Below are 25,730 nucleotides of genomic sequence, written 5' to 3'. Positions count from 1 at the left end.
GTCTTTTCACGCCGACTCGTGTGTGAAAAGACGAGCGCCTGGAGGAAGCGGCTGCGGAATTAAAGTGATTATGTCGCTGGAATCCGCACAACCTTTTGGATAAAAGGCTCCATTGTACCCCTGCAGGTCGCTGCACCGCTTCGCACTTTGTTTTGAGAGCCGCGGAACACCCGCGGGGCAAAATGATGGAAAGCACCATTAAAAAATGAAACGAATGGAAAAAAAATTGAAATGAAAACATAATAATCACATGGTGCGCAGGGACAGGCGGGCACATGCACATACACAACGCCGATAACCAAATTATCAGTATAAATTGGAATTATCATCATAAATTTGAAATGCAAAAGGAAGTGCACCAGTGTATTTATGTTTATTTTCAATTGAAAAACGTACAGGGGTATAAAAAGTGTACACACCCCTGTTTAAGTGCCAAGTTTTTGTTATATAAAAAATGAGACAGAATAAATCATTGACAACTTTTTCTAGCAGTAATATGGCCTGTCAACTGTACGACTCAATTGAATAAAAAAAAAAAGAAAAAGAAAAAATCGAGAAGTAAAAATGAAACGAACATTCCAACTCATGTTAAACGAGAGTCTGCACCTTTTGAAGTGCTTCTTACTGTATGGACCCCAAATCAAGTGCAAATGTTCTAGTGGGCTTTTCCTGATATTTTGGGCATTTCTAGCAGACACCAGAAGGATTGACGCTAACACCGACTGCTATTTACGAATTTAACGAACAAAATCTCCCACGACACACGTGAGAAATGTCATCAAGGTCCGACGAAAGCAAGGTTGAACTTTTTTGGCCCAAATTCCAAAAGGTGCGTTTGGCGCCGACACAAAACCGCTCATCAGCAAAACAACAGCATACTTGCAGTGAAGCATGGCGGCCACTGCGGCCTTTGTCAGAGTGGAGGGAATTATGAACAGTTCCAAATAGCAGTCAGAGTTAGCATAAAACCTTCAGGCTTCTGCTAGCAAGAAAAAAAAAAAGGTCACGGAAAGCCTAGTAGAACATCCGAAGTTCATTTGGTGTTAATCAGAGGCACTTTACATGGTGGCAGGTGTGACTCCCATTTAACGAGTTTGAGTGTTGATTCCAAGTTAGAAGAGGGTGTGCACACTTGTGCAACCACATTATTTCAGTTGTTTATTTTTACTTATCCTCTTGAAACAAAAATGATTGCTCTAGAAAGGTTACAGGTCGCATTAATGATGCAAAAAGTCTTCAAATGTTTTTTTTTTCCGTCAAAGTCCTTTTCATGACAAAAACCCGGCAGGGGTGTGTAGACTTGTTATATCCACTGTACGTGTTTATGCACCGACGCACTTCCTTTCAACTGTTTAATGTACTTTATATAAGTGAACCAGTGTACAAAAACAGTGTATTTAAAAAAAAAAAGAAGAAAATTGTATAAGTGTGTAAAGCAAATATATAAATGCGATTAAGACTTGAATTAGTCTAACAGACTGTTTACGTGCCACCTGCTGTTTTGGTTCGCAACAAAGGGACTCAGCAGTTCAACGTCTGCTTTTTTAATCTCGCCCAAAAAAAAAAAAAAAAAAAAAATCCAATAAAGAGTTTACACTACAAAGATGCTTTAGTGTAAACAGAGCCGTTGAAGAAGAACAGGCATGTTTGCTCCGTGGGCGTTCGACACGTGTCATAATTCGCACTTTATATATAAAAAAAATAAGTCACCTCACCCTCACTCTTCTGCATACACGCGCGCACGCACGCACGCACGCACGCAGGCTGCGGGACGTTCGGTATGCGATGTTTGCTCTCCCGAAGGGGAAATACTTTGCAAGTGTCGAGACTTGTTCCCTTCAAGCTTACGCTCCAAACTGCACCCGAATGTGCGGCTGACGAGGGTTAAGTAATTATAACCGCGGCTGGAGGGGAAAAAAAAAAAAAAAAAAGGCGTAAGTAAATCCAAAATAAAATTACTTCGTAGAAGTCAAATATTCTCAGAGCCGCCGACCTCTCGAAAGTCACTTCCGCGACAATTTGCCGGAATTTCCATATTTCCCAAATGACGTCGACAAGAGTTATTACAATATATTATGAAATAAGATCAAAAGGAATTCTGCATACTGTTCAATTCCACAACATAATCATGACTCAACCATTGTACATTTTGGGGAAAAAAAAACAACAAAAATGGAATCTATGAAATCAGATCTTTAAAGTCAAATGAAAACTCAGCGCTCTCTTTTGCAAGCAAACAAATAAGGTTGCCGCTAGATTAGAGTGGCAAGTTCATGCAAGGACAATCGTTTCTATTTTGTGCAATGTTCTTCTGTCTTCTCTTTTTCGCTCATTTTCTGTTCCGTCTATCCACCAAACTGCTGAAAGCGTGCAAATTTCCACATGGTGGGACTAATAAAGGTTATCTTACATTATCAATATGTTTTACTTTTAATTAATGAGCGGAGTTGAATCAGTCCTTTTTTTTTTTTTCCTTTCTATCTGTGCTTCTACTTTAGTACAGAGCGTGAGTACTTTTTCCACCTTATCGATGTTGGTAAACAACAAACTGAGGCCAAGTTCCAAGAAGTCGTCACGTGTACTTCGCAAAGAGCCCCCCGAAATACAAAAATGTCAAATGTGAGCGACGGCGCCCGGCGAAGAAATCCCAAACGCTCGTGGACACCGCATCAGGCCGCGGTATGCTTTCCATTTCAAGCTCATGTGTTCCACATAGCACAGCGCGGGCCGTAAGTTCCATCAACAGGCGCTGAGTCAGCGCTCAGAAATGCTACGAGCCCTTCAGGGATTCGGATAACGGTTATATGCATGCAATCCTGCTCGGTGAGTGAAGTTTGCGGAGGACGGAGGTGGAGGTTAACTTCCTCTCAAAAGAGTTATTCATCACTTACGGACCGACGAAACAGCAAAAATCCCAACTTCGCTCCGTCACAGAAGGAAGCGGGCGTCATCGTTGGAAAGCTCGCCCCTAAAAACGTAGGGATAGATGTTCATTTTATCCCTATATGGCACAGGTGTCAAACTGGTGGCCCAGGGGCCAGATCTGGCCTGCCACATCATTTTATGCGGCCCACGAAAGCAAATCATGCTTCGTTACTTGCAAGAACGTCAAAATTGCTAATTGACTTCTATTGCAATAAGTTGCAACGTTGTGATATTGCCAGCATTTTCGGTTACCAATTCCCTTTTGAAAAGAAACATAATACTTCACGTTTTTAGATGGTTCTGATTTAAAAACTAGTTTTCCACCAATTTGTTGCGTCTCTGTAATTATACAATGCGATAATTCGTTCACAGGGGTTCCCAGTCATAACGGCCCTCCGATGTGGCCCGTGACAAAAATGAGTTTGCGCACCCCTGCTATACGAGTTTCTGTTGGTCGACAACGATTGCTAATGACGGCTGAGCCGAGACTCAAACCCTGGAGCTCTTGACTGAGAGCCAACCACTAGCGCGCCGTGCTGACCTCTTACCATAAAAATGCAGTAAAAATCAAGTGCTGCAAAAGAAGGACGAGAGACCCCGTGGCCATGGAAATGGCGGCTGTGCAGATGTGAGGGAGTGGAAATCGTTCGGATTAGTAATTAGTGGAGATACGCCATGGTTCAAGTCCAACTTGGCGAGTAAAATGTGAATCCATTTTTACGAGTCCGGCAACGATTAAACTGCCATTTAGACGAGAGCGGGACATGTTGTGCTACTTCCTGGCAAGTTGAATTATTCAAGAAAACAGTCAGAGGTGGCAAAAATACTCGTACTCGAAGTACAGAAACAGAAAAAACTTTTTCATTAATGCATTCAAAATCACCTTCAACTCCAACAGAAAGTACCCAATTTGCAATATTTCCAAAATTCGCCACCTTACATTTTGATGGAAATGTACCGGAAGAATAATTATAAGAAAATAGCGCAATCTAGTTTTAGACAAGCAAGTTGTTTCATTCATCTCTGTCGCGTGATTTGACGACGCACTTCCGTTCTGGGGCGCCAGTCAAGTCAAGTCAAGTTTATTTGTATAGGCCTTAATCACAAAAGAGTCTCAAAGGGCTTCACGGGCCCGCAGTTGACAAATCCGAGCTCACTGACTCTTCTTGAAAAGTTTCGACAGTAGCTGGTCTTCAATGCGATCCGAGCAAGGTGGGCAAGAAGCCTCGTGTCGGAGTTGCGGGTTGGAGGCAAAAGATGGCGGACCTGAGTGCAGGGAGGCAAGTGGGCGTTCTGGAGTATCGAGAAAAAAAAAAAAAAAAAAAAAAGGGGGCTTACTTACAAAAACAGAAAAATACAAGCTAACTGACGAGACAACGAGGCACACCCGGACACGAGACACGAGTGGCTGGAGGGAGCTGATCTGTAGGCACCACAACAGGACACCGCGAAAAAACAAGACACAGCACAGATCAGGACACCTCCAATAAGTGAGGTCTGTTTTCAAATGTGGGGAGCAAAAGTGAAAAATGAATACTCCAATAAATTGCAGATACCTGAATGACTTCACTTCCCACAACGGAGAAGTCGAAGCGGTCATCTGGTTCTTCCGAGTTAGCCGTCCCGCTGCTGCGATGACTTTTACAAGGTTTATTGGGGTTAAATCCAGGGCGCGTCCTCTTCCTCGGAGCTTCACCTTTAACCCATCACTGGGGGAGTAACCTGTCTCCGCAGGGACAGAAGAGGGCTGGGGGCCGGGGGTGGGGGGGGGGGGGGGGGGGGGGGGGGGCTCACCCTACCCTAACAACATGGGAAACTTGTGTGGGATGATAAGTGACAAGCTGGAAATTCACGGCAGCCATCTTGTTCGACTTGGCAAGCGGTGGCGACACGTCGGGACTTGCCTTTCTCATAGAGGGCTGTCATATTTAGAACAGACTGGGGGGGGTTGTTCGCGCGCTTCTGCAGCCGTCGTCGCCAACTCTGCGCAGCAAAATAAACAACCACTTGTGGAACGCAAAGACGGCGAGAAACCCGGCTCTGAGACTTCCCTACGTCGTCGGAGTACGTAGGAATACGCACCCCTAAAAATGCGGCGGTGGACATTAATGTCGTCCCTGTTTTGACTTTCCGTTCGAAAATCCTGGCTCGGGCACTTCCCCCGTGCCGTGGAAGGACGCGAGTGGTATTGTGGGAAAGCTGACCCCCACAAATGTGGGGGTAGACGCTCATTTCATCCCAGCGTGACTTTTGCTTCCAAACGTATTTCCAATCAAACGCCGGCTCGCCGACTTTCACCGCGAAAAACGTGGCGCCGGACGTTAGAGTCGTCCAAGTAGGACTTTGATGAGTTATGATTTCTGCTGCGAATGCAGTGCACGCATCGGTAATGTACACAGTTTTTTTTTTTGGGGGGGGGGGGGGGGTCTGTACCATATTAGCAAGTATTTTCTGTTGTTCCTTGAAGCAGCATGAAAACTGATCTGAGCTGACTTCCCGTGAGAGGCAGGGAAGTCGCTTAAAAAAATACAAATCCACTTCCGAGACTCCGGGGGGCACGTGTACACAAACAAACGACTTTCTCAGGGAACGGCGAAAGCCATCGCGCGGGACGGAGGTGCAAGTGCGCTTCGAGAGGCAGTAAATTTCAATCAGGGTGTTTTGATTGGCTCCCCGGGGAGGGCTTGACGTCACGTGGGCCGATTCCGCCGAGCGCAACCAGAGATCTTCGGCGTTCCCATGGCGGGCCGGGAGTCCGTGCGGTGTTTTCCGCAGTGCCAAAGCTCGTCGATTCGGGTCGCACTTCGCCAACTGTTGGCGATATACGTCAACATACCCGCAGGAGATCAAGCTAACCTCAATTACCGGGGCCGACGAGACCCCGGGGTGTTACGGCATTCACGCGCGCTGCCAAGACATTCCGACAGCTTTTAGTCGATGGAGAGGCCGAGTCGTGGCTTTGGGCTTTATCGCAATCGTTCCAGACATGCCCGCCAAAGTGAAAATCTGCGATAGAGAGAGAATGACAAATGGATTCCACATCGTCGAGCAACTTTGCCTACATGTTTGTTCCATGAAAAGATGTCCGCATAAAGCCTCCGTTAGCTGGAATACAAGCGGGGCTTTGACGCTAGCTGCCAGCTAGCTCGCGTGCTTCGGGGGGTTAGCTCACCCGGCGACGGGCTTGGGAATTTGACTCACGACACTGCGCTGTCGTGTAAATTGCGGCACCCAGTGAAGACGCATTCTTTAGCGAGCTAGCTAGCTAAATGTACGCTAACTAAGAAAGTCGCAATCGCGCCGGATAACCGCCGATGCGGAGGAAGACGCTCAAGTTTTCAAATCATCCGGACTGTCGTAGTTCTCTTGAACTCGTCACCGGCTGGTTCAAGAAGATGAACTGGTTTGATAATGATTGACAGGCGAAGTTTATCCCGGACCCAAAACGTTCTGAAAAGTTTCTGGAAGATGCCGCCAAAAGAAACGTCGTGGGGACGCCCGAGCGCGGGAGTGCAGCATTGTTTCGGATGTCGTTTATTGTCTTTTCATACATCGGGCACTGACGATACGGGAGTTTTTCAGTATTCGGTGGGCAGGGCAACACATGCTTGCGATGGGGCGAAAAAACCCCAATCAAATCAACTAAAAACGAACACTATTGACAGCGACGTGCGTGTTTGCGTTGCGCTGCAAAATAAAGTCCGACTGCAAATCGCTCAACGGTCCCGAGTCCTTTTGAAGCCGCTTTGACTTAGCGAGCTGAAAATTTGGTAGACTCGGCCATTTGTAGGGTGCATTTGTGCATTCCGCCCAACGACAAACCCCGTAGGGCCGCAACCACACGTGGCCATTCTCCTTTCCAATCGAAAAGCAGAAGCGAAGTAGAAAGCGCAAGCTGTTGCTTGATCCTCGCAGGAGGAGCCGAGCTCGCGGAACAAACTCCCCTCGCGCTCCTCCCTCGCCGTCACAAGCGCACGAGCAACTTCTGCGCGCGGCCGCACGTGATGGCCGTCGGAGCTTGAGGAGAGCATGAACGCCAGCGCCCCGCACGCGGCGCAGCCGTCCTCCTTCCAGCCGCCCACCATCCCGGTGATCATGTTCATCTTCGGCGTGGTGGGGAACGTGACGGCCATCGCGGTGCTGCGCATCTCGCGCAAGGAGCAGAAGGAGACCACGTTCTACACGCTGGTGTGCGGCCTGGCCGTCACCGACCTGCTGGGCACGCTGCTGGCCAGCCCGGTCACCATCGCCACGTACGTGCGCGGCGCCTGGCCCGGCGCCCGGCCGCTGTGCCAGTACTCGGGCTTCGTCCTGCTCTTCTTCTTCATGGCGCAGCTGTGCATCCTGTGCGCCATGTCGGTGGAGCGCTACCTGGCCATCAACCACGCCTACTTTTACAACGAGTACGTCAGCCAGCGGCCGGCGGCGCTGGCGCTGCTCGCCATCTACGTGGGCAACGCGGGGCTGTGCGCGCTGCCGGGCGCGGGCTGGGGGGAGGTCAAGCTGCAGCGGCCCGGCAGCTGGTGCTTCATCGACTGGCACGGCGGCGGCAACCGCACGTCGGTGGCCGCCTTCAACCTGATGTACGCCGGCGTCAACGCGGCCGTCGTGCTGGCCACGGTGGCCTGCAACGTCATGGTGTGCGGCGCGCTCATCCTCATGCGCCGCCGCTTCGTGCGCCGCACGTCGCGGCGGCGGCGCCCGGCCGAGACGCGGCCCGGGCGCCGCCGGAGCTTGGGGCGCCTGGCCGCAGCCGAGATCCAGATGGTCATCCTGCTCGTCGCCACTTCCGTCGTGGTGCTCGTCTGCTCCATCCCCTTGCTGGTCGGTCGCCATTCAATTAACGGCGAAAGTCACTTTCGTACGCGCTGCAAATCGGTTCGCTTGGCATGAGCATGCGCAGTCCACTTTTTTGGGCACCGCATCGAACAGAAGTACTCCGTTCGTACTTCTGATGCGTTTGACTTCTCGCCACTTTTCTTACATTTCCAGTTCCACGCAGACTTTTCGAAACAATTCCGTGTAATATTTCACTTTGAACAATTTTATGATCGAAAAATGACTCAAACCTTTCAATTGCCTTAAAACAAAACAAAACAAAAAACACTTTTTCTCATTCGTTAAATGCAGCATATTGGACTTCTTTCTGACCCAAAAGTCATATAAATCATCCAAATGCTATAATACAAGGATCGCTTTTTGAATTGGAGCTACCTAACTCAATTAACCTTTTGACATTTTTCTAATTCATTGAGATCCAATGCGGAATCGCAACATTTTACAGTTCATACAAGGAAAAAAAAAAACTAAAACAATTACATCTTGGTTTTTTTTTCCCACTAAATTGCACGTTAAAAAAAAAAAAGAAAGAAACCTACACGTTGAAAATGCAAGCCCTTTTTCCGCTACCAATTCATGCCAGTCGTATCAATCCAGCATGCGCAGTGCTTTTATTGTTCCCAAATATAACATCCGGACATCTTGAGGATTTGAGACGGGGACCGGACTGTTTTTGTAAAAACTAAACCAAAAAACCGCCTGAGTCAATATATAATAATATCTGTTAAAAGTGAAGAGCAATTGCAAATTGGGTACAGATGAAACTAATCAATTTAGATCCTTAGATAAGAAACGGAGATACACTTCATCCCTCCTGCCAGAGGAATTCAACCTTCACAGCGACATTATTCACACACAGCAACGTCTACTTGCTATTGTATTTATTTCTTTACTTGCTAGCAGTCTATTCTATTTATTTGGAAGCGAACCGGTCGCCACGGGCGAATACGTTTGAAAATCAGAACACGTGGTCAGTATGACGTGTCGTTAAGGCCGGCGGTGGGCTGTCGTCGGGCGGTTTTTCGCCCATTTTGGGCCGACGACGCCACCGAGCCTGCGGGAGCTAGACAGAAAATGAAGCCGATATGCTTCGTTCACGCTTTTGATCTGCGGTCGTAGAGCTTCCGATTACCTTTTATTTTTTTGAATGAGGAACACAGACTACTGCCGCCTGATGGTATGGAGAGGTATTACTTCTCACGCATGCGCAGAAGATACATGCTAGTCCGTCGTCGGGTGCTGTCGCTGCGGTTTGTCTGCAATCTTTTGAACCGGCCCGAGTGTCGGATTGGTGCGCCACGACCGTTAGTTTCCCTCGCGGCGAGAACAAACAGCGACAAACTGCCAAAACCACGTGGCATCAGTAGACAGATTCCATATCACGCGGCGGCTCGTAACGCCAAAAACTCTCGTAAGTCGGCGTACTGCTGTAAAACTGGACCTCAGACTCGAATTCCGTTTGGCTGTTTGACTGATCCAGACACTTTTTGTCTCCCCTCCTTTGGTCTCCAGCTGAGGATCTTCGTGAACCAGCTGTACAGCAACCAAAAGGAAGAGTCCACGGGGCTCAACAAAGACCTGCTGGCCATCCGCATGGCCTCCGTCAACCCCATCCTGGACCCGTGGGTGTACATCCTGCTCCGGAAGACGGTGGTCCTCACGCTCATGGAGAAGATCAAGTGTCTGTTCTGCAAGATGGGACGAGGCCGGCGAGGGGGCGGGGGTCAGTTCCGCTGCGGCGGCGCCCGCCCGTCGTCGTCGTCGTCCATCGTGTCGCGGGACTCGCCGTCTTTGGTGTCGCGGGGGCGGCAGGGGACGGCGTGCACCTCGCTGACTTTTCTGTACCCGGCCGAGGGCGGGACGACGTCCTTTCGAGAAGGGGCGGACGGGGGCTCCGGCTCACCCGGAGGGGAGACGTCACTGGCCCCGAGGGAGGTCAGGGGTACTCGCACGGAGCCCCAGGCGTGGTCCGCGGAGGGTCTGCCGCCGGAGAGCTCCAAGCCGGCTTTGCAAGTGTCGCTTACGGACAGGACGGCAAGCGTCCAGGAGAGATGCATCTGAGCCGAGACCGAAGGCTGCGGTTCATCTCGTCGGCTGTAAATATTTGTGCTGGCCTCGTTGGCCACCGAGACGGAATGAAATAACGCCACAGGGCTTGACGCTCAATTCTGATTCTTTTGACTGGATTTACAGTGAACCCCCGTTTTAGCTCCGATTCGTTCCGCAACCACCCGCAGTAAGTGAAAATCCACAACAGAAGAGACAATTAAAAAAACAAAAAACATTTGAAGAAATAGTACCCCCCTTATCACTTGAAACACATTTGAACTTCCCAAACGTTTTTTTTAAGAAAAATGATCCTCCATTATTTGGCGCATCTGTGTGGCATACTAGTGCCAAAGAACTACGTTGAAGTCACTGGAGGAGTTTCACTTAGACAAAAGTCATGCTTTGGCGCCATCTGTTGGCATCTTTGTGCCCATGAACTATGTTAAAGTGAGTTGTTTGATTGAGACAAAAGTAGTGTTCTGTCACCATATCTCGCGTTTATATATTTGGGGGTAACCTCATTTCACTGTTCAGGGGAGGGCTAGGTCTCAAGCGGGGGTTCACTGTGAAAATACAAGCCCGTCCCATTTTTTCAATATTCTCATTATCGCACTTTTTCAAGAGTGTTCGCTAAATGACAAGTAAGCTGTTAAAATGTGAATGTTTTTGTCGCAAGACGCTAATTTATTTTGGAGTGCGAAAATGTGTACGTTCCGGTTTTCTCCGTGAGAAAATGCCGATATGACGAGACGACGGCCTCAACTACGTGAGAGCAAAAGCCCTGAAAGATCTCAGAAGTGATTCTCTTTACTGCAAATTGTTAATCTTGTCACAAATGTAATCCCATTTATCGTCACATTGTCTTGATTCATCTGAATAATTTTTTTTGGGGGGGGGGGGGGGGGGGGTGTTTAACACCATTATCGTTGTAGAAAATGGACATTTAAAAGAAACCATATGAAAACACAACCACTCTTGACCTTGTACAAAATTAGAGCAACAATAAAGTTGGAAAACAAGCCTTTTTTTTCCTCATATAGTTTTTGTCTGATCTTTCGAGACCCACAGAATATTGATTGCGTTGTGTCACAATGGAAGCACTGCAACCAACGCTACCAAAAGAACGAGTGATGCTCTCTTCTGTCACCTGAAAAAGTTTCTTTCTATTGCTTTTCTCTTCTTTATTAATCAGCAGTAGATCGCGGGCTGTTTTCAGTGGCTTTTTTACACGAGGGTCCTCATTCACCCTATGAACTGCGTCATCATTTCTCACGATCGCCACACACACTTTCTACTACCCGGCGCGACACATGCTCTGTTGATACTTTACATATTTATACTCAAGCGTCAGGTGCCGAAACTTGTCCGACTTCCGACGCTGTTGGCATTTGTCTCCCTTATAATCGACGGGACGAGCCGAGATTCGCCGCCTAATCTTCATAATTCATGCCCGTTAGAATTGCATTGAGGGGGGGGAAAAAAAAGAACGACATTTTAAAAAAACCAAAATATTCGACAATAATCGGAGATGAATCGCCCACAAGTTTTTTCAGGATTGGTCGTCCCCGAAAAAGACAAAAAAACAAAACAAAAAGCAAAAAAAAATAAAATAAAAATAAATAAATAAATAAATATATATATTATTTGAATATTGTTAAACGCTTCATTGAGTTAGGGTAGTGCAATTCAAAACGTGAGATGCGACTGCTCATATTTTATGAGTTTTCAAAAATATGTATAAATTGGATGATTATAGCTTACAGCAAAAAAAACAAAAAACAAAAAACAAATTCGCCATCTCCAGAAATTAGAATATGACATGACGAACAATAAAGTCAACAATGACAAGTGTCGAGACTTATTGGGCTAACCTGCGACTTTGGGTATTGAATTTGGTGCCGCATATCGTCTGTAAATGTGCGTTTGATATGACAAATGAAAATAACTTGTCATGGAGAAATTTTCCCAAGTGTTTAATCAATCTATATAATGTATGACTATTGAAATATACGGACTTTTCTACCATATTCAAATGTATTGAGATTTACCTGCAAACATCCACGGCAGTGAATGACTTTACGTAAGCAGTCAAGTGATTTGATTGGGTTTGTCGGTCAGCGTAAATAACCCCGATGACTCTTCGGCCTTGAGGAGCGATTTTGACCGTCACAGGTGATGGCAATGATTGATCCAAGACAAGCTGGAGAGTGACTTCAAATGGATTGATCCTCGCTCAAATGCGATCGCTTGGGCGCTGTACCGTGGACAAAGGGGAGAAAATCAATCAATCAATCAATCAATCAATCAATCAATCAATCAATCAATCAGTCAAATAAAAATCACCCTTCATCTCACTGCTCTCGTCTTGACCTTACTGAGATCTTCACGAGGAATGTCGGCTTATTTTTACGACGTTTTTGTACACAGACGTTTTCTATCGACATCCTGGTCAAGGTGGCCCTCGTCCAGAAGCTGGAGAACAATACGCCCTTAATAAATTTAAAAAAAAAAAAAAAAAAGAAGGAAAAAAAAAAAAAAAGAAAAGAAAAGCAAAAATGGTTTGGATTGTTTTTTCAGGGGCGGCATTGATTTTCCCTTCTAAAATCTCTTTGGAGAGGCAGTTAAAGAGGCGATCTGTTAGCCCAAACAAAAAAACAAACAAAAAAGATTTTGAAATTAACTGAAGGGCGAGATTTAAAGGTTAAATGTCATTTTTTTAAAGTTTTTTTTTTAATATTTGAAAGCGATCATGGATACCCCGCAACTATGAGATTGATTGTCGTCTTCATTTTATGATCAATTGTATTCAATACTTTTGATTTGCAAGTTACCACGCCTTTATTTATTTCCAACGACACTTTGCAGTGTGCATTTAAGGACGAAGTGCCATTTCTTCAACAATTCAATTATCCAAATCTCCTTTTCTCCGTTGCACGTCGGCACCGAAAAAGCCACAACTCATTTGTGGATTACTGCCAGTCTATCGCATTTTTCTTTTTATTTTAAATGATAAAACAACAACAATTTAATACAGGCCAAACCATGTCATCATGTTAACCTTAAATTGTCTATGTGTCAATTTTAAGACCTGTAAATGGTGCATTTTAGGGTAAATGTCATTTTTATGACAAATAAGGCTGCATAAAACTTTTTGAGCGTCATTTATGCATTATTTGAAAATATACCACGTTGGTATATTTGCAGCTGCTGCTCTAGCCACACCAATCAGTCTTCGCTTCCTCTTTGCACACGAAAAAGCCGATTCCCATTTTTCTTCTTCTTATGTAATTGGGGGGGGGGGGGGGGGGGGGGAAGAAACCAAGATGGCGCGTCTCAGATGAGGGCCTGAGCAGCTTTCTTTGCCTTAAACACACGAAAAAAAGAAAATGCTCCATTTGTACTTGAGTGCATTTATTTCACAAGTTTTGCAATGATGTAAAAGTGTGCTAAGAATCGTTACATTTGACACACCACAGAGGAGAGCGGCAAATTTGAATGTCGTCAAGTTCATAAAACGAGGCTATAAAATCGGGACAAATCAATCCGCTCTCAAACGCTGTGGGAGTGAAACCACGCCTGCTCAACTGTCAACCGAATAGCGACGCTAGCACCTGGAAAATGGATGCGCCTCCAGTGGATGGAATATATTCCAGCATGACTTCACGGTACTTTTCCACGCGGCGACAACGAGGCGCTCTAAGGCGGCCGGCCGCACCATCCTGAAGCCCCTTCAGCAATTATCTTCAAACATGTTTCATGTCATTAGAACCAAAACTCTGAATTCACTTGACAGGGTCATTGTTCCTCTATCTACGCCAGCGACGTATAGTGACAGGCAGAACAATGCAATGCGCTTCCACTAGGTGGCAGAAGGTACAATTAACCTGTGTGCATCGTTTTCTGAGCAAGAATATCTTTGAGTAAAGTGAGACGACATCATCATTACAGTAGCTGCACTTTTTTTGCTTCCCCTCCAATTTTGTATGCCTTCAAATTAAATGCGTTGGTTGAATAAAAGTTGTGGAACACTGTTCTGGCGGAAGGTTTGGTGATTGTGCAGTTGTACCACAAAGTCAACGTTCCTCATGCATACCTGTTCACAGTCTTCTCACTTTGACAAAATCTTCCAGCGAGGGCTCCGCCGCGTCCCCCGACGCACCCTCCCCGGATGCCAGCACGTTGCCCGCGGCCGGCAGCGCCTGGCGCCGAGCGACGGCCTCGCACGCCGCCACCACCTCGTCCGACTCGAAGTCGAAGTCCCCGCGGAGCTCCGGGACGTCCGAGAGCCGCAGCCGATCGTCCTCCTCCCGGCGGCGGAGGTTCTCTCCTGCGGCCTCCTTCTGCCGGCGCAGCGTGCGCGCCCACGCCAGGTCGTCCTGCCGCAGGGCGCGTTCCCACGGGCGCAAGTGGACGGCCACCTGGAAGGACCTCAGCGCCTGTACGCAAACACGCAGGCTGTGCTCAGAGTCATTTGAACGAAGCATAACACCAAAAGAAAGCACAGGTTGCCTATTTAAAACAAGCACATAATTTGCATTAGGAAAGTCGGCTAGCTTCATGCTAACACACAATGTAAAATGCCATTGACGGGCTAACAACATTAGTATCTATGTCTCAATGTTGTAACCACTTAAGTAACGCACATTTGAACACAAATGGTGGAGCAACATTGAGCCCGACAAAAGAACTCTACTCACAAGTACATATTCTTGATCCTCTGCAAAAAATGACGAATATTACTGCAGCTTAGTTGCGACCGCGAGAGCTATTTTTCGGATCTAAAAATAAACTTTTTTGTTGGTGTTTTGTGGTAGGCTGGAACGGATGCATTTTTTTCCTCCTCATCGTCCTTCTCTTTCACTCTCTCCTCCTTTTTTGCTCTCTCTATCACTCCCTCCGTTGCCCCTTACCTCTTTCACACTCTCTTCCTTTTCGCTCTCTCCCTCAACCTGTCCTCCTTTTCACTCTTTCATTCCTTTGCTCTCTACTACTCCTTCACTCCCTCCTTCGACGGCTTCTCCTTCTCTCACACCGTCTCCTTTCTCCTTTGTCCACTCTTCCTCCTCCGCTCTCTCCATCTTCTTTCTCTCTGGTTTGCACAGCAGACGGGAGAACGTGAAAGACGACCACTACTCTCAGAGATGCTAGGAAAGCGCCGTCAAACACCAAAACCAACAGACAAAAAAAAAAAAAAAAATTCCAGGTACTGCCTTTAAATGTGAATTTGTTTTTAAATCATGCCTGCGAAGTTAGTGCAGTGAACTTCAGAACTTTTTACGATGTGCTGCCCGCATCCAAATATTTTGCACGATTGCCACCATTGGTTGACTTAAATATTGACGAAGCGGCCTCGCCGTGATTGGACGACGACTGCTTCTAACATTTCCTAAACAGAAAACCGCATAAAAGTCAAACATTAGGGGGGGGGGGGAAAAAAAAAGATGATGAAAATCGACAGAGAGCGAGCGGAATGATTCCACTCGAACATGTCGGAGCCTACAAAATCCTGAAACTCGACTGGACAAGCCTGGGTTAAAAATAGATGTTCTAGCAACGCTGTGCGTGGAGGTGTGCGCGTGTGCGTGTGTGTGTTTGACTTTCAACACTTCCTATTGTCTTGGCCGTAAAACAGGTCGCACAAGAAGAACAGAGGCGAGACGCGGCTCTCGTTTCCGAGCGTTTCCCTCGGCGCCGATGACGTGAGGCGCAACATTCGAAGCAGCGGTGCCAATTCACAAGTGCAAACACAGCGGGGCCTTGAGAGGAGAGTCAGTTCTTTCTGTGACCACGCTCGCAACTCAAAGCAATCGTTTCGCAAATCCTCTTTCCCCATCGCAATCAATGGCGATGGCCATTTAGCCGTTCCAGCCAAAACATCTTGGCCACCGGGAGGCAGTCTAATATATTCATGAAGACACAAACCAAGAGTTACACAGTAACTCTACCTGAGTTTACATAAGACTTGTGTAGTTCTATACACTAAAGACCACCTCCGGCTCTAAAAGCTCTGACATCATGAAAACTGCGATCGGACCAGAATTATTTCTAAATTCAATTGGAGCATTACGCATGGGAAACAGTTGGAAGTTACTCCGAAGACCATCGACACATTTTTTTCCCAGCCTGCCGACGCACTGGACAATTTTGCGGATTTTCAAACAGGTAAATATTGTTTCTTTTGTAACCAAACGCGTCCGATTTAACGGAAAAGAAGGCGAGTCTTTTCGTGTCGTGTTGTGTTTTACCGAACAGACGACTTTGGCCATAACGTATAATGACAACAAGCGCAAGGCGGGTACACCGTGGTCATTTTGACGGCCAGCCTTCCCTTTTTTTGGGAATCGAGCGCTTCTCACTCACCAGGTCGACCTCGCCCATGCTCAGCTGGGCGCGGCCCAGAGTCTGCCAGCCCTCCCACCACACGCTCCGCAGCTTCACCGCCGTCTCGGCCGCCTCGACGGCGGGGAAGACCTCCTGCAGCGTCGTCAGCACCTGGAAGCGGGAGAAAATTCAGGCCGCGGGAAAATTCGGGGTGGCGGGATGCGGGTGACTATCGCAGGGCCGAAGAGATCCCGCCAGCTACGGCGGAGATAGCCAAAAACACGTCCGTGCCATTAATCCGACAAACAGAAAACGCACGCGATCATAGCCTTCTCGGTAAGATAATGTAGAAATTAAAACTCCCAGGTTATAAGTCACACAGAAGAACCACTCATTGCAAGGCGAGGTTCTTTTATGAGTTGTGCTAGTGTGCTAGCCTTTAGCCTACATCTACCATGACCATGGCCGCTGCAGTTTAACATCTTTGTTTTTACTGACACTTTACACGCTCGAGCTACGGCGGTAGAGAACAAGGCCGGCCAATCAGAGACAAAGTTCCCTTGGGAGCATGAGACCACCCCGCCAGAAGAAAATCTTCCATTCAAGCCATTTCCTCCGTTTTCTCAATCGCTCTGCCTTGGCCGAATGACAAGGAAGGTTTTGTTTACTCGCGGTGCCGTCAGAGACACTTTGTTTTTTTTCCACCTGGAAGAACAAGAGTGTTGTGACGTGACGGTAAATTGGGACTGTACACTGCGACTTCCGGCAAGGTCTCTAGTTTACCTGGGCCTTCATCTCGTGCAGCAGCGGGTCGTCCGGAGTCAGCTGAATGGCCTCATCCCACTTCTTAACGGCCTCCCTGTGCCTGAAGAAAAACACGATCGTTTCCTTTTACGTTACTTTTTGCTTTTATAAACCGTGAACGCAATCAAGGATTTAGAATGTCAAATAAAAGCTGTCCGTCTTTACCCGCGTGTTTGACTTGTGTTATGTAAGCTAACGAAAGGGCCGCGTGTTTACTCAGTGCAGCCTTGCGTGATATCACATGTTATTGACAGGTCAGTCTTGCATAAGGTTGTCATATACACTTAGCGAGATGCACTCCCAAAACGCTTATCCGTCTCGCGTACGGGGGTGAAATTTGCTTGCAATCTGGACAAAATCTCCAGGATGAGTTTGTCTTTGAAGGAATGAGCAAAATGACCCCAAAACGGCTGCGTCAAACCAAAATGGAAGACCTCCTGTGTGTGTTCTTGAGACTTTTCTGTGGGTCAATTCCTGATAGACAAGCTTACCAAATTTCATGTCACTAGGTCAAACCAGCTTCAGGGGCTGAATTTTTCAAAAACTGTTGTGCAAGTGTTGGAAATGGCCAAAATGGCCGCTCCAAGCTAAAACAAAAACCAAAAAAACGGCTTGGTCTTCTTACAGTCTTTTACTGCTTTCTTGTGTCATTCACTCGAGTGAAACTCCAAGATATGAATCATTGTGAGTTCTGAGTTGTTTGCGGCGATAAACCGCAGCGTACATTCATTGGAACCCGTTAGCCGCCTCGTTGTGGGAAAGACGTTCCATAGAAAAAAAAACAAAAAAAAACAAGTCAACGAGGAAGGAAATGGAAGTGTCGAAACGGTCAGCAAACCGCCAGCGCACCATGTGAGGAAATGAAGCAACATGCGCGGGTGCTCGGCATAGCCTGTGTGAAAACTATGTGCTAAAACAGGTTACTGTGTACACAGTTCACAGCGAAGACAAGTCAAATGTCCACGAGTGGAGGTTGAACAGGAGGTCGTCGCGCCTTGTTCGACACCCGCAAATGGACCTTTGACCACTTTCCCATCAGGGGCCATTTGAGTTTGCAGCTGTCTCGCTGAATAATAACCATCAGCTTCACGCTTGCCAACAAAACAAGAGTTTGGCCCTTTCAAAACAGGAAGTGGAACAGTCAAAATTAGAGCTGCACAATATAACCCTTTGAGCATCGTCATCGCAACGTACGTGTGCGCAATAGTCGCATCGCGGGGTCTTGCGCAATGTCGGTGTATTGACATGCAGTCAATCAACATAATACGTGACCAGCACGGCGCCCTGGTTGGACATGCTAATAAGATTAGCGCTGATGTTCGGTAAATTTATAACGCATCAAACAACACACAATAGAAGCCCAGAGTGTTACATACTTTTTTTTTTTCTATGATAACAATTATTGAGGACACAGGAAACAATTACACGCCTGCATTTACTGAATCTCTTTTCAAAATGTGACAAACAAATGGCACATGTCACAACAGATTACACCTGGGGGGGGAGAGCCACGACAATGTGTTTTGCTTAAACTAATGCACTCAAATATCGTAATATTAATGCATGTGTTAAAAAATTTGCGTAAACTAACAGACTGATTAAGAACGAATAATTAGTGTTAGGAATGTGCTCATGACTGCAGTATAAGTGGCCATGAAAAGAAATGATTTGAACTTCATGTCTGGCTGGACTATTACTCAATACAACGGCGCATTTAAATATAGGTGGAAAAAGAGACCGGACAAAATCTTTTGGAGGAGGTCGTTCGAGGACACTGGGAAATGGCCCAAATAACCACTTCCTGTGTCGTGCAGGCCAAGGATTCTTGAGACTTTTTGGTGGCTCAACTCACGATAGACAATGTTTACCAAACTTCCAAGTTACAAGGTCAAACTGGATGTGGGGGGTGAATTGAATAAAGAAATCTATTAATAAATAGATGCTTCCAAGAGTCAGCGAATGCTAAAGTGAGCAAAACTTAAATAATTCTTCATTCAACTAGTCGATTTTTAATTTTTTTTTTTTTTTTGCTTTGTGCTATGAGCCAAACGTTTACTTGCGAGCATGAAACTCAAATTTGGGGTGAAGTGAGCCAGTTACTAATGCGCTGTCAGCCTTTTATCGAACTGGACAAGCAGTCAAACACACAAATACGAAATGAAACCGACCAATGTTCTACTGCTGACTATTAAAGAATGAAAAAAGTTAGAAACAAACTTTTTGGGGGGTGAAGGAAGAGGGTCTACGCTTTCTTTTGGTAAGTTTACTCTTTATATTGTCACAGAACACAATATTCTGTGGGTCTTGAAAATCAGTCAAAACGCTCTAAAACAGGTGGCAATATGGGGAACTCGCAAAACGGCTGACAGCGAATGAGTTCATTGATTTGGGTCAGACAGAAATAAATGAACAATGGAAACGAAGACGAATCAATCAATGAAAGGCTTTCTGTGCAATGGCGCCCCCTGCCGAACAACGCCCGTCAGTGCGCGCGAGGACAACAAGACCTGTTTTGCTCGGCCAGCGCGGTGCCCTCCTCCTTCAGCCGCTGGCTCTCGGCGGCGCAGTCCCCCAGCAGGGTCTCCCGGCGGCGTTTGACGGCCTGCTGCCAGTCCACCTGCCCGTCGGCGTCGTTCCGCTCCTGGTCGGCCTCCTCGAAGTGCCGCGCCGCCGACTTGGATACCCTCTCGCCCGCTTTCCTCTTCCAGCCAAAGGACGCCATATCCCCGGTCGGTGTGGTCGGCTTAACACTCAAGTCTACAGAAAACAGACGCGTATTAATTATTTAGCCAGGCGAATGTGGTGTGAGGATATTATTGGATAAATATTAACACATACTAGATAATATATTGTGTAACAAGAGTACAAATAATCACAATAGCTAGTAAAAAAAAAAAAAAAAAAAAAAAACGAAGTTGGATGCCGCAACGGGCGCGTGTTGATTACGTCATCATCATGAGAGAGACCTTTATTTAACAACATGACATGACAAAGACGCTTATCTATCAAGTCTGGATACGGCCTTAAGAAATATTAAACGTATCAAAATAAGAACAAGAACAACGTTAGAGAGTGGGAGGAGGGCTTGACACATAAGGTTAAGAAAATAAAGTGGGTAAAAATGAAAAAAAGCAAGAGAAAAAAACTACAATGCGTATTGACACGCCCATCACATCTCATCTTGGTAGAGTCATTGCGCGTGCGCAAAGGTTCGCTTCCGCTTCTGATTGTAATCCGAAGACTCTACACGGCCACTGTTCTTTTTGTCGTGGTTCTGTTTTATTTTTATTTTTTTCTATTTAAAAATGCCTTTAATGTGGTTAAAAAAAACGGTCTTAGCAGAGGTATGTAACGTTGAATCGCATGTAGTCTTCTCGCTGCGTAGATCGACAAAGATGAAAGAAAACGACTTGTTTTTGTTAGCAAGCTAGCAAGTCTTTTCTATATTTCTGTGTCTTTCAGGGGCTTTTTAAAAGGCCACATTTTGCTGTTGTTCCGTGAGAACGAAAACATGGGGAAAAGATACTACTGCGACTACTGTGAGCGCTCCTTCCAGGACAACATGCACAACAGGAAAAAACATCTGTTCGGTGTGCAGCACCAGAGAGCTAAAAAGGCCTGGTTCGATCATTTTAGAGGTGAAACTAAATCAACTTTTACCCTTCGACCCGTTTTTTTCCCCTCACCCTTTCGGCTTGTTCGTTGCAATTTTGTTTTTACGATTCTAGTCCTAAATAAATGTACGGAGCCCCAGATATGACATGTAAATTAAAAATAATAATAATACTAGTTCGTGCACACAAAGTAGTAGTCCGTGCGCACGAAATTGTTCCCCCCCCCCCCCCCCCCCCCCCCTCATGCCATGTCTGGGACTCTGCATAAATGGTTTTTATTTAAGCAGTGCATCTTTTTATGTACAGTAAATAATTTTATATACTGTATACAGTTGACATTTGTTTTTTTTTTGCAGGCTATGCAGATATTTTAAAAGACGAGCAAGCAAAGAAACCCTGCAGGAAGTTCCTCCAAAGAGGTAACACAACAAAATGCCGTTTGTGCACTCAGCTGCAGCAAAGCTGCAAAGTCCAAACGTGTTTTTGCCTCCACGAGTGATCACATACGTCATTTGCGTTTCAGGCATTTGTGATTTTGGCCCCAGCTGCAGGTTTTCTCACATGTCCGAAGCAGAGATGTTCCATTTGCAAAGAAGGGTGCAAGGTAAGCGGCTCGCCACTCGAGGGCGCTGTTGGATTTCGAACAGACTGACGAAAACACCTTTTAAGCACACAGTGTAATATTTCTTCATACTATTAATATAAAAAGAAACATCTGTGAGTCGTCTCTTATTAACGCGCCGTCCTTTCTGCCGAGCGATTGCCAGTGTTGCAAGTAAATATTTGTGCGAGTAGACAGAAGTGCATGATGCTGTAGTGACGCTTCTTCTTGTTCCCTTGCGGGCCGCTGCAGTAAATTTGACAGCGCGACACATTTGTCTCTTGATGTATTTTGACCATAAAAGGAGACGTGTGGGGATTTGTTACTTGATTAGAAAAATATGAAGAGACCCGGAGACCACGCGCCGCTTGTCAAATAAAAAAAGGACGTGTGACAAATACCGTCTAGACGTCTGTAAATAAGTCATGTCGCTGGCTTGTTGCCTTTCTGGTCGCTTAATGCAGCGTTTTCCCAAACTTTTTCGAGGCAAGGCGCGTGAAATAATGGTGACTCAAATGTGTGAAATGCGGGCTTGTTTAGTTGAACACTTTGCTATTATTCTGTTGTGTAAATAGCAAAAGGTCGATACACAGGTGAGTTGGATCATTATACGTCACTGGCATAGATGTTTTTTGTTGTTGTTTTTTTGTTTTTTCCCAGTTGCAGGCAAAACTTTGGGTTAGCTGGTGCTTGATGGTGCCAGCGAACTTCACAACAAGCAGCAGATAACGAACAATTCGTCTAAAAAAAAAAAAAAAAAAATGTTTCAAGCTGCCACCCCCAGTAGACGTTAACTGTAACGCAAAACATAAAACAACGAATTACATATTGTGTGTTTAACCAACTTTGCCTTACGAAAGACTGCTAGCTTAATGCAAAACCCAATAGATGGGCTGACAAAACTCCGTGACGGTAGTTGTGTATTTAACCATGCCAAATACTTATGAAAGTCCGCTAGCTTGATGCTAATATGCAATGGAAAATTCCAATGTTGGGCTAATGAAACTAACATCGATGTTGTGTTAGTTATCACCGTTTAAGCAACTTGTTTGAACACAAACAGGAAGGCAACAGATTTACACAATATAACAATACTCACAGGCATATATTCTTTATCTTCCGCAAAAAACGACGGAGTCACTTGTGAAGCGCTTCTTTTTTTGTCTGCATGGCTTGTATTATTCTGCCCCCCGGTGGCCAAGGTGCACACACCAGAAGGAGCGGCACAATGTCAACGGCAAAGCATGAAATCATGATGTACAAACTGTTTAATTCATTACCATCCAATAACTTATTGCTGTACATTTTTACAAAGTTTTTCTGACTAAATAACATGACAAAAATTGTTGTTCTGGCGACTCGAACAGATAAGACATTTCAAGTCAAGGTACCGCTGTACGTTATTTGTAGTAAATAATCGGAATCGGATCATTCCCCGCCGCCGAGCGCTTGGGAGTCGCGTGTCCAGACGTCTTTGAATAAGTCATGACCGCCTTTCTCCCGCAGATGAAAGACATCGCTCGGACGGCTCCGAGGACCCCGGCCGCCCCGCGCCCAACGTGGACGTCTGGTTGGCCGTGCGGGAAAAGCGGAGAAGCGGCGGGGCCGGCAAAGGGTACGATTAACGCGCGCGTCTGATGGCCGACAATTGAATTATTCATCCGCGCAGTGCGGGAGACGCCCGGGAGGAGGAACGGATGCCGAGCGACGTCCCGCCGCAGATTTTCTCCATTCCGGACCTGCCGCCCTCGCTGGTGCCGCCGCCCCCGGGCGGCTGGAAAGTCAACGGCGACGCGGAATGGGGGTGACGCGCGGACGCACACCCCGAAAGGTTCATACTGTACTATAGATGGGGACAAAGGACTACTCTCGTCTAAATGAAGCTCCTCAACTCACATCGACGTTTCCTTGGCACCAAGATAATGGAGCTGGAATGTTACTACTGTAGTTTTTTTATTGTTGGATTTCAAATAAAAAAATGACCCCACTGGAAAAAAAAAGGTTGTGGGCGTGGCCTCTAAAGCCCATCTTGCAATTGTTATTTTTAAGCATTCTATTGGGGAGAAAATCATCTTTATTTGGACATTTTGGGTTTTTTTTCCCACTGTGATGTTAAAAAAAGTGAGCATTGAAAGGATTAACTCATGTGTTTTGTTTTTTTTCTCCCCCTCGGAAGTGGTGCGCTGCGACTTGAATTAAAAATAAACATCAGCAGCTACACCAATCTATGTATTATAAAAAAAAAATTGTCATACTGGTACATGCTAGCCATTTGGTCCCATCTATTGCATTGAAGCGAAACGCTACCGCCGTGCATGTCCAACTCAAAAATCAAACAACAGAAATGAACAAAACAACTTGACTCATCATTCACTATATACTTTTCACCCAAATCTAAAAATAGAAATGTGTTCAGAAATATTTTAATATTTGATGATGATTTTTGTGTGCAAGAACTGACAACTAACCAAAATTGAAGTGTAAAAATTCACATGGCGTAATCTACGTTGTTGTTTTTTTTTTTAAATGTATTTATTATTGGATGTCATGCATTCGGACAGCATTTACGTTACATTAAGGGACACTTGATACAGTCAACGTTACACAAATAAGTGAACACGCGCGCACGCACACACACACACACACATTGAACATGTTCATATATTGCTGACAATATGGAAATAGATGCAGCATTAAAACGACATTTTTCAAAGTGCTCATCACTTTTCACATTTAATACTACATTTTGTGACAAAAGGCACCTGACAGAAATCATACAGACATGTTTCGGGGAAACAATTTAAGACAAAATGCACGTCAACATTCACAATAATAATAATGACGCTTATTATTATTGAATCATCTTGAGTTACAATCACTATTCTACTGTACATTCACATCAAATCTGGTACTTTACATGATATGTTCTCATGAGGAGGTAATGTCACATAACGGCCACAATATACTACGTATCGTAATATACACGATATTTGTTTTATTGCAAGTTCAAAGACGAAAAAAATATATTCAACTCTGAAAAAGTGCATGATCGTTGTCACGAGACGACGTTTGTATCTGAAGGTCCAGTTAACCTGGAGGAAAAAAAAAAAAAACATCTGGAAAAGCTTTTCAGCATTTATTCCATTTCCTTCATATCCAGCTTGAAGGTCCATCTACTAGTACACTCGTCCATGTACTAGTATACTCTGTCCTCATTAGTGAGACAATTCATGGCACGAGTAAAATCAATGTGTGGAATCACTAGTAAGGTTTTTCCACTACTTCCTTCCTGTGCGCTAGTTGGCATCTGCGTGCGACTAGTACTACCAGTGAAGCACTAGTTGTTAACGAATGGAATTTTACTGTATGTCACTAGTCAACTAGTGCAATTTTGTCCCACTTATAACGTAGTTGTCCTAACAGTGGGCCAAAGTTGTCTTACTAGTGAGGACAAAGCAAGTACTAGTACAAGGACTTTAGGGTTGTACTAGTAGGCCAAAAGTGGCTCTAGTAGAAGCAAAACCTTTACTAATAAGACACAGTCATTCTACTCGTGAAAAACTGTGCACTAGTTGACAACCGCTAGTACTACTCGTGACATAAAATTCTACTGGTTAACACCAGTGCTTCACCAGTAGTACTAGCGGTCAACTAGTGCACAGTTTTGCCTCACAAGTAACAATGTTGCCCGACTAGTATGCCAAAGTTGTCCTACTAGTGTGACGAGATTACATATAGTAGTGGGGAAAAAAACCTTAGTAGTAAGAAAGTTGTTATACTAGTGTGCTGAATCATCTTACTAGTGATGACAAAGACTACTAGTAAATGAACATTAAGTTGGATCTCAAGGATATGCAACTAGAGGGTGTGCTAGTAGGTCAAAAGTAGTAGGGAAAAAAACCTAGTACGCTCTTTGTCCTGACTAGTAGGACAATTTTAGCATACTAGAAGGGAAACTACATGTTACTAGTGACGCAAAATTGAAAATTAGTTGACAGCTAATACTACTAGTAACATTATACCTTTTTCTAGCGCTTCACTAGTACCGTCAGTACTAGTAGTGCGCAAAAAGACGAAACAACGCTGAGCTGAGATTCTACTAGTGTGGTGAATTGTCTTACGAGTGATAACAAAGAGCGTACTAGTACATGGACCTTTAGTGGGATAATTCAGTGCACTAGTAGAATGACTGTTTTACTAGCAAGTTTTTTTCCCCCGCAACTAGTGCCACTTTTGGCCTACTAGTACTGCCTTGGTAAGAAATAAATGCTCAAAAGGTTTTCCATATACATCGGCAATCTGATGTCATCTCAATGTTTGTTTTCGTTATTTTTTTAAATACATATATATATATATATATATATATATATATTTTCACATTTTTATTATGAAATAATCCGGTTCGGAGCTACTCTCCAGTAAGAAAATATAAACGCGGTGTACGTGAAATACTTTCATCACGATATGTCACTCAATCATGCTTCACCACTTGTGACAAGTGACCCATGTGGAGAAATGAGACCCACCCCCCCCCCCCCCAAAAAATTTAAATAAAAATCACATTTGTCTTTAATGTT

At 45.3% G+C, this 25,730-nt stretch overlaps 4 protein-coding genes across 9 annotated transcripts in view; 2 read left to right on the top strand and 2 right to left on the bottom strand.

The window, feature by feature from the left end:
• Positions 1-4,678, bottom strand: part of map1b (microtubule-associated protein 1B) — a 28,647-nt gene extending 23,969 nt beyond the window's left edge. The window contains 1 exon segment of the mRNA XM_061747946.1: positions 4,482-4,678. The gene's annotated coding sequence lies outside the window, so the exon portion shown is untranslated.
• Positions 4,679-6,830: 2,152 nt separating this feature from the next.
• On the top strand, positions 6,831-10,848 carry ptger4b (prostaglandin E receptor 4 (subtype EP4) b). Its single transcript, XM_061747947.1, has 2 exons — positions 6,831-7,749; positions 9,277-10,848. The coding sequence occupies exons 1-2, from the start codon at positions 6,955-6,957 to the stop codon at positions 9,823-9,825; spliced, it is 1,344 nt and encodes a 447-aa protein (XP_061603931.1). The 5' UTR covers positions 6,831-6,954; the 3' UTR covers positions 9,826-10,848.
• A 922-nt stretch (positions 10,849-11,770) lies between these two features.
• Positions 11,771-19,864, bottom strand: ttc33 (tetratricopeptide repeat domain 33). 6 transcript variants are annotated; one of them, XR_009784593.1, is made up of 6 exons: positions 19,446-19,693; positions 16,918-16,999; positions 16,174-16,305; positions 13,907-14,249; positions 12,157-12,285; positions 11,771-12,067 (listed from the first exon to the last, which is right to left on the bottom strand). XR_009784593.1 is itself a non-coding variant. In XM_061747948.1 (5 exons), the coding sequence occupies exons 1-4, from the start codon at positions 19,658-19,660 to the stop codon at positions 13,911-13,913; spliced, it is 768 nt and encodes a 255-aa protein (XP_061603932.1). In that variant the 5' UTR covers positions 19,661-19,692; the 3' UTR covers positions 11,771-12,067; positions 13,907-13,910. The 6 variants fall into 6 exon arrangements, 5 of the variants coding, with proteins under 5 accessions (XP_061603932.1, XP_061603934.1, XP_061603936.1 ...); XM_061747948.1 differs by lacking the exon at positions 12,157-12,285 and having other exon boundaries at positions 19,446-19,692; XM_061747950.1 differs by lacking the exons at positions 11,771-12,067; positions 12,157-12,285 and adding an exon at positions 12,775-13,176.
• Positions 19,865-19,880: 16 nt separating this feature from the next.
• Positions 19,881-23,371, top strand: zmat5 (zinc finger, matrin-type 5). Its single transcript, XM_061747953.1, has 6 exons — positions 19,881-20,282; positions 20,401-20,576; positions 20,909-20,971; positions 21,076-21,156; positions 22,660-22,768; positions 22,823-23,371. The coding sequence occupies exons 2-6, from the start codon at positions 20,450-20,452 to the stop codon at positions 22,959-22,961; spliced, it is 519 nt and encodes a 172-aa protein (XP_061603937.1). The 5' UTR covers positions 19,881-20,282; positions 20,401-20,449; the 3' UTR covers positions 22,962-23,371.
• The last annotated feature ends 2,359 nt before the right edge of the window (positions 23,372-25,730 follow it).

This window comes from Phyllopteryx taeniolatus, chromosome 15 (assembly GCF_024500385.1).
Source record: "Phyllopteryx taeniolatus isolate TA_2022b chromosome 15, UOR_Ptae_1.2, whole genome shotgun sequence".
Taxonomy (NCBI): domain Eukaryota; kingdom Metazoa; phylum Chordata; class Actinopteri; order Syngnathiformes; family Syngnathidae; genus Phyllopteryx; species Phyllopteryx taeniolatus.
Note: the sequence above shows the minus strand (reverse complement) of the source record. Positions and strands in the feature narration are given on the sequence as shown.

What these genes read in the sequence shown, in the direction of transcription:
- ptger4b (XM_061747947.1), top strand. Translation starts at nt 6,955, where the DNA reads ATGAACGCCAGCGCCCCGCACGCGGCGCAGCCGTCCTCCTTCCAGCCG. An exon ending in TCTGCTCCATCCCCTTGCTG is followed by an intron (nt 7,750 to 9,276) that starts GTCGGTCGCCAT and finishes TTTGGTCTCCAG; the next exon opens with CTGAGGATCTTCGTGAACCA.
- ttc33 (XM_061747949.1), bottom strand. Translation starts at nt 19,660, where the DNA reads ATGGCGTCCTTTGGCTGGAAGAGGAAAGCGGGCGAGAGGGTATCCAAG. An exon ending in GCGCTGGCCGAGCAAAACAG is followed by an intron (nt 17,000 to 19,445) that starts GTCTTGTTGTCC and finishes GTTTTTCTTCAG; the next exon opens with GCACAGGGAGGCCGTTAAGA. An exon ending in GCATGGGCGAGGTCGACCTG is followed by an intron (nt 14,250 to 16,173) that starts GTGAGTGAGAAG and finishes GTTTGCGTACAG; the next exon opens with GCGCTGAGGTCCTTCCAGGT.
- zmat5 (XM_061747953.1), top strand. Translation starts at nt 20,450, where the DNA reads ATGGGGAAAAGATACTACTGCGACTACTGTGAGCGCTCCTTCCAGGAC. An exon ending in CTGGTTCGATCATTTTAGAG is followed by an intron (nt 20,577 to 20,908) that starts GTGAAACTAAAT and finishes TTTTTTTTGCAG; the next exon opens with GCTATGCAGATATTTTAAAA. An exon ending in TTTGCAAAGAAGGGTGCAAG is followed by an intron (nt 21,157 to 22,659) that starts GTAAGCGGCTCG and finishes TTTCTCCCGCAG; the next exon opens with ATGAAAGACATCGCTCGGAC.